The 12643-nt window shown below is 44.2% G+C and overlaps 1 protein-coding gene across 4 annotated transcripts in view; it reads right to left on the bottom strand.

Annotated features, from left to right (window-relative positions):
* dnaaf9 (dynein axonemal assembly factor 9) overlaps positions 1–12643 on the bottom strand; it is a 217442-nt gene that overhangs the window by 81635 nt on the left and 123164 nt on the right. For all 4 annotated transcript variants that reach the window (XM_087991656.1, XM_087991651.1, XM_043696328.2 and 1 more), the window contains one exon: positions 6892–6995. In XM_087991656.1, the coding sequence (XP_087847782.1) occupies positions 6892–6995 (104 nt within the window). The remainder of the gene's footprint in view (positions 1–6891; positions 6996–12643) is intronic.

Below are 12643 nucleotides of genomic sequence, written 5' to 3'. Positions count from 1 at the left end.
TTACAAAGATAAATGATTAGAATAAAACTCCTTCTGCCCTCTTAAGTGAATATAAGCATTAAGGATCTCATGGCATTGTCCAATGAAAGGAATGAAAGATTCTCTGGATAAGGCTGGGAAGTGAAGTTGAAAATCAACGTATTAGTCACAATCTCACTGAACTACAGAGCAGACTCGGGGAGCCTGAATAGTCTACTTCTGTTCCTACATTTTTGGCCTTCTACATACTACATCAATCATATTAAGCTCCTTACAACTTTTTGTTCATAATATGAACATCAGAACAACAAGCAGTAGAAGACCATCTGGCATCTCCAACCTGCCCTACCATTCAGTAACTCACAGATCTGACTACAATTTCAACTCCACATTTCTACCTATTCCTGATAATGATTCAATTTCTTGCTTAAGAATCCAGTCAACTCTACCTTAAATATATTCAAGGATTCAAGGACAAACTATTTTTAAACAGGGATCCCTAGTTTTTGATTCCCCTAAAAGGAAGAAACACCCTTTCCACACCTAACTTGTCAAGACACTCAGGGTCTTGGATGTTCAAATCTATGATGTGAGCGAACAATTTAGATCTAGGTTTTGATAACATTTATATTAAGAATTTGGATTTTGAACTACTGGTATGTTAGTTGTAGTTTGTGTATAAGGATACAATGATTAACTTGCAAGTATTTCTATAGCTAAGATCTTTTAATTGCATGGCAGGACAGGGTGATAAGAGCTTTCTCAATGCCTCCTTATAGGTTTTGTGATTCTATCCACAGCAATTAGATCACGGCAGCAGCTCAAAATCCCTCTCTCAAGCAACTCGGAATGGGCAAAAAATCTTGACTCAAACTAGCAATACCCACATCCCATGACTGAAGGTTTCAGAAGACCAAAGAATGATCATCTTGAAAGTTCTAAAGAGACTTGACAGGGTAGATGCAATCTACAACTACAGGGCACAGTTTCAAAATAGGGGGTCACTCATTTATGTTGATAATGAGGAGGAATTCATCACCTGACAGTTGTAAATCTTTGGAAATCTCTTCCTTAGACAGCATGAGAGGCTGGGTTAGACAAGGTATTTAAGGCATACAGAGAAGAGACAGAAAAGTGGAATTAAGTTCACAATTAAATCAACTATAATCTTATTGTATGCAAGCTTGAGGGACCGAACGCCCGATCTGCAGTACTATTTTTTTAATGGCAGTGATAAGTCATTAGAAATCCCAGGCTAATATTCTAGAAACAACAACTTAAATCCCACCATGACAGGTGCAAGCTGTGAATTAAATAATCATCTAGAATAAAAAGCAGGACTTATACACTTAATTGTAAAGCCCTGGGGAGTGTTGCTGAACAAAGAGACCTTGGAGTTCAGGTTCATAGTTTCTTGAGAGTGAAGTCGTAGGTAAACAGGATAGTGAAGGCAGCATTTGGTCTGCTTTCCTTTACTGGACAGAGCACTGAGTATAGGAGTTAGGAGATAATGTCATGGCTGAAGAGGACATTAGTTAGGCCACTTTTGGAATACTGTGTGCAATTCTGGTCTCCCTCCTATCGGAACGATGTTGTGAAACTTGAAAGGGTTCAGAAAAGATTTACAAGGATGTTGGTCAAGATTAGCATGGAGAAAGTGAGGACTGCAGATGCTGGAGATCAGAGCTGAAAATGTGTTGCTGGAAAGGCACAGCAGGTCAGGCAGCATCCAAGGAGCAGGAGAATCGACGTTTCGGGCATGAGCCCTTCTTCAGGAATGAGGAAAGTGTGCCAAGCGGGCCAAGATAAAAGGTAGGGAGGAGGGACTTGGGGGAAGGGCGTTGGAAATGCGATAGGTGGAAGAAGGTTAAGGTGAGGGTGATAGGCCAGAGTGGGGGTGGAGGCGGAGAGATCAGGAAGAAGATTGCAGGTTAGGAAGGTGGTGCTGAGTTCGAGGGTTGGGACTAAGACAAGGTGGGGGGAGGGGAAATGAGGAAACTGGAGAAGTCTGAGTTCATCCCTTGTGGTTGGAGGGTTCCTAGGCAGAAGATGAGGCGCTCTTCCTCCAGCTGTCGTGTTGCTATGGCCTGGCGATGGAGTCGTCCAAGGACCTGCATGTCCTTGGTGGTGTGGGAGGGGGAGTTGAAGTGTTGAGCCACGGGGTGGTTGGTCCGAGTGTCCCAGAGGTATTATCTGAAACGTTCCGCAAGTAGGCGGCCTGTCTCCCCAATATAGAGGAGGCCACATCGGGTGCAACAGATGCAGTAAATGTTGTGTGTGGAGGTGCAGGTGAATTTGTGTGGTGATTAGAGTGGTGCTTGAAAAACACGACAGGTCAGGCAGCATCCGAGGAGTAGGAAAATCGACGTTTTGAAAGGCAAAAGCCTTTCATCAGGATTGAGGCTGGCAGCCTTAGGGGTGGAGAGATAAATGGAAGGGGAGTGGGGCTGGGGAGAAGGCAGCTGAGAGTGCAATAAGTAGATGGAGGTGGGGGTGAAGGTGATTGGTTGGAGAGGAGGGTGGAGCGGATAGGTGGGAAGGAAGATTGACAAGTGAGACAGGTCATGAGGACGGTGCTGAGCTGGAAGGTTGGAACTGGAGTAAAGTGTGGGGGAGAGGTGGGGGGGGCGGGGAAGGGAAATGAGAAAAAAAAACTGGTGAAGTACACATTGATGCCCTGGGGTTGAAGGGTCCTGAGGCAAAAGATTTGGGGGGGGGTAGACTTAGAGTATATTGTCATCGAGATGTACAGCACAGATAATTCCAGAGGGAACGGTCTTTGTGGAAAGCAGATAGGGGTGGGAACGGAAATACATCCCTCGTAGTGGGGTCTGTTTGTAGATGGCGGAAATGTCGACGGACGATGCAGTTTATTCAGAGGTTGGTGGGGTGGAAGGTGAGGGCCGGGGGGGGCTCTGTTCTTGTTGCAGTTGGAGGGGTGGGGTTCGAGGGTGGAGGTGCAGGACATAGATGAGATATGTTGGAGGGCATCCTCAACCACGTGTGAGGGGAGGTTGTGGTCTTTAAAAGAGAGAGGCCATCTGGTGTGTTCTGTGGTGGAACTGGTCCTCCTGGGAGCAGATGCTGCAGAGGCGGAGGAATTGGGAATACAACTCAGCATTTTTGCAGGAGGTATATGCAAGGATGTTGCCAGGTTGGAGGATTTGAACGACAGGCAGAGGCTGAATAGGCTGGGGCTGTTTTTCCTAGATTGCTGGAGGCTAAGGGGTGACCTTATAGAGGTTTATAAAATCATGAGGGGCATGGGTAGGATAAACAGACACGGTCTTTTCCCTGGGATGGGGAGTCCAGAACAAGAGGGCACAGGTTTAGGTGAGAGGGGATACAGTTAAAACAGACCTTCATGCAGGTGGTGCATGTATAGAATGAGCTGCCAAAGGAAGTGATGGAGGCTGGTACAATTACAACATTTTAAAGGCATCCGAATGGGTATATGAATAGGAAGGGTTTAGAGGGATATGGGCCAAGTGCTGGCAAACGAGACCAGATTCGTTTAGTATATCCGGTCGGCATGGACGAGTTGGACCGAAGGGTGTGTTGCTGTGTTGTACATCCGTATGACTCTGTGGAAGAAAAAGCTTTTTCCACACAACAAGTAATCAAGGTCTAGAATAATCTGCTTTGAAGTGTGTGTAGAATAGATTCATTCCAAGACGTTAGTGGATGAATATTTAAATTGAAACAGTGTGTAGAGTTACAGAAAAATGACTGGAGATTGGCAAAGATAAAATGCTCAGAGTTAGCACAGACACAACGGGCTGAATAGCATCTCTGTCTATACCCAAACAACTCTGAAACTTCTTCCAGTTCGTTTTTCACAAGGCACTTAGATCCAATCATGATTAGTCTAGAACCATCAGAGTAGAAATATTTTCCTCCCTAAAGCTGAACAACTGCATTTTAACAATGATCCTCGTCTTTTCTGGTTATTTTTCCTTGTGCTACAATTAGTCAAGCTAAAATTTCAATTTATGACCTCTCAATTCTTATCCTTGTGCATTAACTACCACAATGGTAGATTAACTTTTTTTTTTCTATCCACACTTTGGATGTTTCTAATAGTCATAGGAAATCCAATAAAGAGTCGCATAAATAACTGGAAAAAAAAAGAGAAAACCATGCATGTTGGAGGACAGGTAAGTAGTTCAGGCTTTCTAAACATAATTTTTTTTTAAGGTTCTGGAGAAAGGGCATCAAGCAGAAATGTTGGCCTAGATTTTCATTTTCAAACCAGGAAGGTAGACATTATCTGGCATTTTCCCACCCATTGAGAAAGCTGGGATTGCACAACTTGGGCTGTGGACAGTGCTTGATGCTAAGTAGCGATGGTGTGGGTTCAGTTGCACAGAAAATTAGGGAAAAAATAAATTAAAGACCGGGGAGGACTCAGCAGAGATTAAAATTTTCCAGAACAATAGGACAGCGTATGAAAGTGTCACGAGTCTAACATCTGGGGACAATAATGAGGAGGAGGAGGAGGAGGATAGTCGATGCAGAACTGAGTACTGTACTTATGCTGCCTCATTTAAGAAAAAAGATAAATGAGCTTGTCGAGCAGACTGAAATTGGCAAGTACGATATTGTGGGTATCACAGATACAGCTGCAACTCAGGGCTGGGAACTAAATGTCCAAGAATATATCACCAGGACAGGCAGATGGGCAGGGTTGCCTTGTTAGAAAGGAATGAAATTAAATCAATAGCAAGAAGGGATATGGAGTCGGAACTCCTAGGTGGGGACGGCTATAGACGCCAAGTCATTGAGTGCATTTAAGACAAAGATAGATAGATTCTCGCTTGGCAAAAGGATCAATAGTTGAGGGAAAAGGGAGGAGAATGGGGTTAATCAGTTCCAATGGAGCGGATCAATTGGCTACATGGTGTAATTCTGCTCTATGTTCTTATTATGCTCCACCTGAGTCCTCTCCCATCCCGATTTCATTTCACTCCTCAGTCTCGCCTGCTTTCCACTTGTGTGCTTATCAAGCTTCCACTTCAATGCATCCATGCTATTTGCCTCAACTACTCCATTATTGTGGCAGTGTTTTCTACATCCTTACTTATGGGTAAATAACTTCCTCCGTTCCCCTCACTTAGATTTATTTGCAAGTACCTATTAGAATAGTACAGCACAGGAACAGGCCATTTGGCCCACAACATCTGTGCCAACCATGATGCCAATCTAAACTCATCCCTTCTGCCTGAACACGGTCCATACCTGTTCAGATATCTGTCTAAATGCCTTATAAACTTTGCTAACATCCCTGCTTCTACCACCTTCCTTGGTAGTGCATTCCAGGCACCCATTCCCTCTTAAAAAAAAACCTCCTTTAAACTTTTCCCCTCTGGCCTTAAGTCTATGCTCCCTAATATTTGATATTTCCAAATTGGGAAAAATTCTCAATTTTATATACTTATGTCAGTTCGTTCTTCAGTCTTCAATGCTTTCACGAAAGCTTATATTTAGGACTTAAATTTTTGGAATTAACTCTCCAATTAATGGAAACATTATGAGTGATATTTTATTACGATGTCATCTCAAAACTGCTGGCAATCACTTGTCAAAGGCACGCAGGCCGAGTACAGAAGTACCATTGATATTCCAATACCATTATAGTTCCAAGACTGTTCCTGGTGGACAGTGTTATAGTCTTAATATCTCTGAACCAGGAATGTAGAAGCTTATGAAAAGATGAGGGCTGATATGAGTTTAAGTCCCACCATGGCAGACTTGGTGGGACTTAAACTCATATCACCACCATTGGTGATCAAATGACCAATGATTTTTAAAATCCCATTTACATCGTCTGGCCAATGGGACAACAATTTGGTTGATTCTTAATTACTTGAGAGTAATCAGGATGGGCAACAAATTACAGCCTTGCAAGTGATGCCATATTCCATTAAGAATATTAAAAACAGAAGATATAGATCCTAAGACACAGAAGCACTGTTCTGAAGAAGGGTCACTAGACGTGAAACATTGACTTCTCTCCACAGATGCTACTCGAACCTGGAGAGTTTTTCCAGTAATTTATTTTCCTGTCTGTCTTGTGTTTGTCAACCAACCCTCTAACCATGCTAATCTACTATTCCCAACATGATGGGCTCTTGTCTTATCAAGGAGCCTCACTCATGGTACCTTAAATACTGACTGAAAACCAAATTCATTATATTCACTGCTTCCCCTCCATTTATCCTGCTTGTTACCTCTTCAAAGAAAAATTCTAATATATTTGTAAGGCACAATTCCAGAGGGAAGTTGTGCTGACTCTGCTCGAATAGATTGTGTTTCTAAATGCTTTATTATTACATCTTTTACAATTAACAATTTCCCAAGAACACATGGTAAGTTAACCAGTGCATAGTTGTTTACTTTTTTGTCCCTTTCTTTTCTGAATAAGGATGTTACATTGCCATGTTACAAAGTGTGTCACAAAAGCCTTTTATAATGGTACTGACATTATGAGCAATGTACATAAAGGAGTTCTTTGTAATATAGACATTTTCTGAAGCTACCAAAAAGGTGGATTAACAATACAAAATATAACTGAACTTCAAACTCTTAATTGAAGCAAAAAAAAGAAAAATAAAATCAAACTCGGGACTGCAAGTAGTTAATCTTTCATTCTGATTAAAACTCCAAGGAACCTTTATTACAGAAAATTATTTTGCAACAATGCTATCAGAAGTAGTTCTTCCTTACAGCTTTTTCCTTGAAAACTGAATTAGCCACATGACTATCTTGCACATTTCCCCTGGATGTAAGTGTGCATAGACATGTGCATATGTACATTGCACTTCAGATGCAATATTCAATCAGTCCAAAAGGTTCATGCAGCATGTGACTGCAAGGCATTTTTTCTTTAAAATGGCTGATAACGGTACTCACGCCATCATAATACTTCAATGCAGCCATGTGGCTCTTCGGAATGGTCATGCTGCCAGAGCGAGGATGAATAAATAAGATGCCTTCTGACAAAATAAACAGTTTACCTTGAAACAAAAGATATACAATTGGTTAAAAGTAGAGTAATTTGTCTCCACTTCTTGTTAAAATTATGAATCATTCAGAAATACATTTCCATGGATCTTAGGAGCCTTTGGTATTTAAGAGTTCACAGTATTTTTATTAAGCCACAGAAAAGAATATTAGGACTGATGGTTTCCTAAAATATATTAAAGAATTCGAGAGAGGTAGATGTGCATGCAAATTAGATAGGAAATTGCAGATCTTAAGATCTGAAGTAAGTACCAACTATGGGGTCATGAAAATTGGAAGATGCTCAAAATCCAGTATTTGCAGAGATCATAGATCTCAGAAAATTGCACGGCTAGAGGAGATACTTGAGGAGACAGTGTCAGAATGATCAAGTTACTGGATCAGTAATCCACAGACCCAGGTAATGCTGGAAGACATAGATTCAAAACTACCATGACAGTTCTTAGTATTTAAATTCAAATCAATAAACCTGGATTGAACACTGGTGTAATGATGATCAACAATAAAAACAGAACTAACTAGGAAAATGTCAGCTTATCTGCAGAAGATAGGGTGTAGAGTTGGGGGAAGGGGTAAGGAGTATGTGGGGATAGAGCCCAAAGAGAGAGAGAAGAATAGCCAGACAGACAAATGACTTGATAACAATCTGGCTAGGAGAGTAAATAGCTGTTAGTGAAGACTGTTAGTGGCTAACAATAACTAACTCTTGATTTGGAGATGCTGGTGTTGGACTAGGGTGTACCAAGTTAAAAATCTCACAACACCAGGTTATAGTCCAACAGGTTTATTTGGAAGCACTAGCTTTGAGAGCACTGCTCCTTCATCAGGTGGTTGTGGAGTATAAGATTGTAAGACACAGAATTTATAACCTATAAATAGGGTCCTTACCTAACATTCTAACAGCATCCATATCCAGAACATCACAGCCACTTTTTCCACCACCTCTAGCAAGATGCCACCACCAGACACACACTTCCCTCCCTTGTCTGCCTCCTGCAGGGACCATTCCCTCCGATACACCCTGGTCAACGCCTCCTTCACTCCCAACACCAACCTACAACACCATGACACCTTCCCCTGCAATTGCTGAAGTTGTAACACCTGCTCATTTACCTCTTTTATCCTCAGTATCCAAGACCCCAAACATACCTTCCAAGTGAAGCAGCACTTTACCTACACTTTACGCAATCTGGTTCACTGCATTTGCTGCTCACAACGTGGTCTCTTCTACATTGGGGAAGTGAAGTGTAGACTGGGCTACTGCTTTGCAGAATACTATGTTCTGCCCTCAAAAATAACCCTTAACTTCCGGTTGTCTGCCACTTAAATGCACCACCCTGTTCCCTGGCCAACATTTCTGTTTCAGGGGAAACCTATTGCTGTTGCAGGATGGAAAAGTGGGGGATGAAGGCAAAGTGTGGGAGATGGGTTTGATCCTGATGACTACAGTGCTCGGGAATCCTTGGTTGAGGGCATTTTGGAGGCTCCCTTGTTGAACCTGGCCTCATTGAAACGTGTGCTGGAGACGAGAGAAACTGGGAGAATGGAGTTTTTAATAAAAAAACAGGAAGCAGGGTGCGAAGACGTATAGTCCAGGCAGCTTGTGGGAGTCAGTAGATTTATTGTGGATATTAGTGGCCAGTTTAATCAATATCGCAGAGAAAAAGTTGTTGTTTGGGGGGGGGGGGGGGGGGGGGGCGTGTAGGGATGAAATAAGACTGGAACAAGGAATGGTCCACATACCACATGAAGAAACAGGTATCACTCGGACCCACGCATGTACCCATGGCCAACCCTCTTACCAAAGGAAAAATCGTTCAGCGTGAGGACGAGCTTGGCCAAGTGGACGGGTGTGGTGGTTGGTGGGAACAGATCCAGGAAGAGCAAAGCAGAGCCCTGGAGATAATTAAAATCTCCAGCACAGACACAAGTAGGACACAGCGTATGGAAAAGGTTAGCAATCAAACTTCAAGCACACTGGACAAACAAACAAAGAAGAGGAGAGATGTTTAATACAGGACTGAAGGTATTATATCCGAATGCACACAGTATAAGGAATAAGGTAAATGAGCTTGTGGTGCAGATCGAACTTGTCAGATAAGACGTGGTGCGCATCACGGAGATGATGCTGCAAGGGGATGTGATCGAAAAGATAGGCAGACGGGAAGAGGGAGTGGCAATGCCTTATTAGGAAGAAATGAAATTAAATCAATAGTAACAAATGAAGTAGGGTCAGATGGTGTAGAATCTGTGTGGGTAGAATTGAGGAACTGCAAAGTGAAGACAAAAACCACAGCTGAGTTATGTACAAGTCTCCAAACATTAGTCAGGAGCTGGAGTGCAAGACACATCAGGAGATAGAAAAGGTGAGTAGCAAAGGCAAAGTTACAGCAGTGATGGGGGATTTCAATATTCAGGTGAACTTGGAAAATCAGGCTGACACTGGACAGCAAGAAAAGGAATTTGTGGAATGTCTACAAAATGGTTTTTTGAAGCAGTTTGTGGTGGAGCCCACTAGGGAACAGGCAATTCTGGATTTAGTATTGTGCAATGAGAGAGATTTGATAAGGGAGCTCAAGGTGAAGGAACCCTTAGGAGGCAGCGTTCATAAGATGATTGAATTTACCCTGCAATCTGAGAAGGAGAAGATAGAATCAGATATAACAGTAGTACAGCTAAATAAAGCCAACTACAGAGGCATGAGGGAGGAGCTGGACAGAACTGACTGGGAGAGGAGGTAAAAACAATGACTGCAGATGCTGGAAACCAGATTCTGGATTAGTGGTGCTGGAAGAGCACAGCAGTTCAGGTAGCATCCAAGGAGCTCCGAAAGCGACGTTTCGGGCAAAAGCCCTTCATCAGGAATAAAGCCAGTGAGCCTGGAGCGTGGAGAGATAAGCTAGAGGAGGGTGGGGGTGGGGAGAAAGTAGCATAGAGTACAATGGGTGATTGGGGAGGGGATGAAGGTGATAGGTCATGGAGGAGAGGGTGGAGTGGATAGGTGGAAAAGGAGATAGGCAGGTAGGACAAGTCCGGACAAGTCATGGGGACAGTGCTGAGCTGGAAGTTTAGAACGAGGGTGAGGTGGGGGAAGGGGAAATGAGGAAACTGTTGAAATCCACATTGATGCCCTGGGGTTGAAGTGTTCCAAGGCGAAGATGAGGCGTTCTTCCTCCAGGCATCTGGTGGTGAGGGAGCGGCGGTGAAGGAGGCCCAGGACCTCCATGTCCTCGGCAGAGTGGGAGGGGGAGTTGAAATGTTGGGCCACGGGGCGGTGTGGTTGATTTGTGCGAGTGTCCCGGAGATGTTCCCTAAAGCGCTCTGCTAGGAGGCGCCCAGTCTCCCCAATGTAGAGGAGAGCGCATCGGGAGCAACAGATACAATAAATGATATTAGTGGATGTGCAAGTAAAACTTTGATGGATGTGGAAGGCTCCTTTAGGGCCTTGGATAGAGGTGAGGGAGGAGGTGTGGGCACAGGTTTTACAGTTCCTGCGGTGGCAGGGGAAAGTGCCAGGATGGAAGGGTGGGTTGTAGGGGGGCGTGGACCTGACCAGGTAGTCATGGAGGGAACGGTCTTTGCGGAAGGCAGAAAGGGGTGGGGAGGGAAATATATCCCTGGAGGTGGGGTCTGTTTGGAGGTGGCGGAAATGTCGGCGGATGATTTGGTTTATGCGAAGTTGGTAGGGTGGAAAGTGAGCACCAGGGTGTTCTGTCCTTGTTACGGTTGGAGGGGTGGGGTCTGAGGGCAGAGGTGCAGGATGTAGACGAGATGCGTTGGAGAGCATCTTTAACCACATGGGAAGGGAAATTGCAGTCTCTAAAGAAGGAGGCCATCTGGTGTGTTCTGTGGTGGAACTGGTCCTCCTGGGAGCAGATCCGGTGGAGGCGGAGGAATTGGGAATACGGCATTTTTGCAAGAGATGGGGTGGGAAGAGGTGTAATCCAGGTAGCTGTGGGAGTCGGTGGGTTTGTAAAAAATGTCAGTGTCAAGTCGGTCGTCATTAATGGAGATGGAGAGGTCCAGGAAGGGGAGGGAGGTGTCTGAGATGGTCCAGGTAAATTTAAGGTCAGGGTGGAATGTGTTGGTGAAGTTGATGAATTGCTCAACCTCCTTGCGGGAGCACAAGGTGGCGCCAATGCAGTCATCAATGTAGCGGAGGAAGAGGTCGGGAGTGGTGCCGGTGTAATTACGGAAGATCAACTGCTCTACGTAGCCAACAAAGAGACAGGCATAGCTGAGGCCCATACCTGGGAGAGGAGCCCAGCAGGAAAGACAGTGGAAGACTAATGGCAGGAGTCTCTGAGTAATTCCGGAGATACAACAGAGATTCATTCCGAGGGAGAAGAAGCATGGTATAAGGTGGATGGGGCAATCATGGCTGACTGGGGAAGTCTGAAAAAGCATAAAATCAAAAGTGAAAGCATATAACATAGCAAAGGGCAGTGGGATGAGGCAAAGGCTAACATTGGGCCACTGGAAAATGGCTCAGGAACTGAATCATTACTTTGTGTTAGTCTTCATGGTGGAAGACATGAGTAATATCCCAAAACATCAAGAGAGTGAGGGGGCAGAGCACAGTATAGTGGCCATCACCAAGGAGAAGGTGCTAGACAAACTGAATGGCCTGAAGGTGGATACATCACCTGGACCAGATGGACTACACCCCATTGTTCTAAGGGAGATAAGCTGAAGAGATAGTGAAGGAGTTAGTGGTGATCTTTCTGGAATCACTAGAATCAGAGAGGGTCCTACAGGACTGGAAAACCACTAATGGGACATCTGTTTTAAAAAGGAGTAAGGCTGAAGATGGAAAAATTACAGACCAATTAGCCTAACCTCAGTCGTGGATAAGATCCTGGGATCCATTGTGAAGGTTCAGATTTCTGAATACTTGGAAGTGTGGTAAATTTGGGTCATGCCTGACAAATCTGTTCGAATTCTTTGAGGAAGTAACTAGCAGGTTAGACCAATGAGAGCCAATGGAAGTTATCTATCTGGACTTCAAGAAGGCCTTTGACAAGGTGCCACACAGGAGGCTACTGAGTAGGATAAGGGCCCATGGTGTTATAGGCAAGGTGCAAGCATGGATAGAAGCTTAGCTATCTAGCAGAAAGCCGAGAGTAGGGATAAAAGGGTTCTTTCTCAGGATGGTAGCCGGTGACAAAGGGTGTTCCGCAAGGCTCAGTGGGTCCACACTTTTCACTTTGTACATCGACAATCTGGATGAATGAACTGAAGGCATTCTGGCCAAGTTTGCAAACGATACAAAGACAGGTAGAGGGACAGGTAGCATTAAGGAGGCGGGGAGACTGCAGAAGGATTTGGACAGGTTAGAAAAGTGGGCAAAGAAGTGGCAGATGGAGTACAATGTGGGAAAGTGTGAGGTCTTTCACTTTGGCAGGAAGAAGAGAGGCATGGACTATTTTCTAAATGGGGAGAAAAATCGAGACTTGGGAGTTCTGGTTCAGGATTCTCTCAAGGTAAACTTTCAGGTTGAGTCAGTAGTTGAGAAAGTGAGGGCTGCAGATGCTGGAGATCAGAGCTGAAAATGTGTTGCTGGAAAAGCACAGCAGGTCAGGCAGCATCCAAGGAACAGGAGAATCGACGTTTCGGACAGGGCTTATGCCCGAAACGTCAA

This window comes from Chiloscyllium plagiosum, unplaced genomic scaffold, assembly GCF_037043375.1.
Source record: "Chiloscyllium plagiosum isolate Xiang-an unplaced genomic scaffold, Cpla_swu_hap1 HiC_scaffold_1, whole genome shotgun sequence".
NCBI classification, from domain to species: Eukaryota; Metazoa; Chordata; class Chondrichthyes; order Orectolobiformes; family Hemiscylliidae; genus Chiloscyllium; species Chiloscyllium plagiosum.
This window is presented reverse-complemented; position numbering and strand designations above follow the sequence as displayed.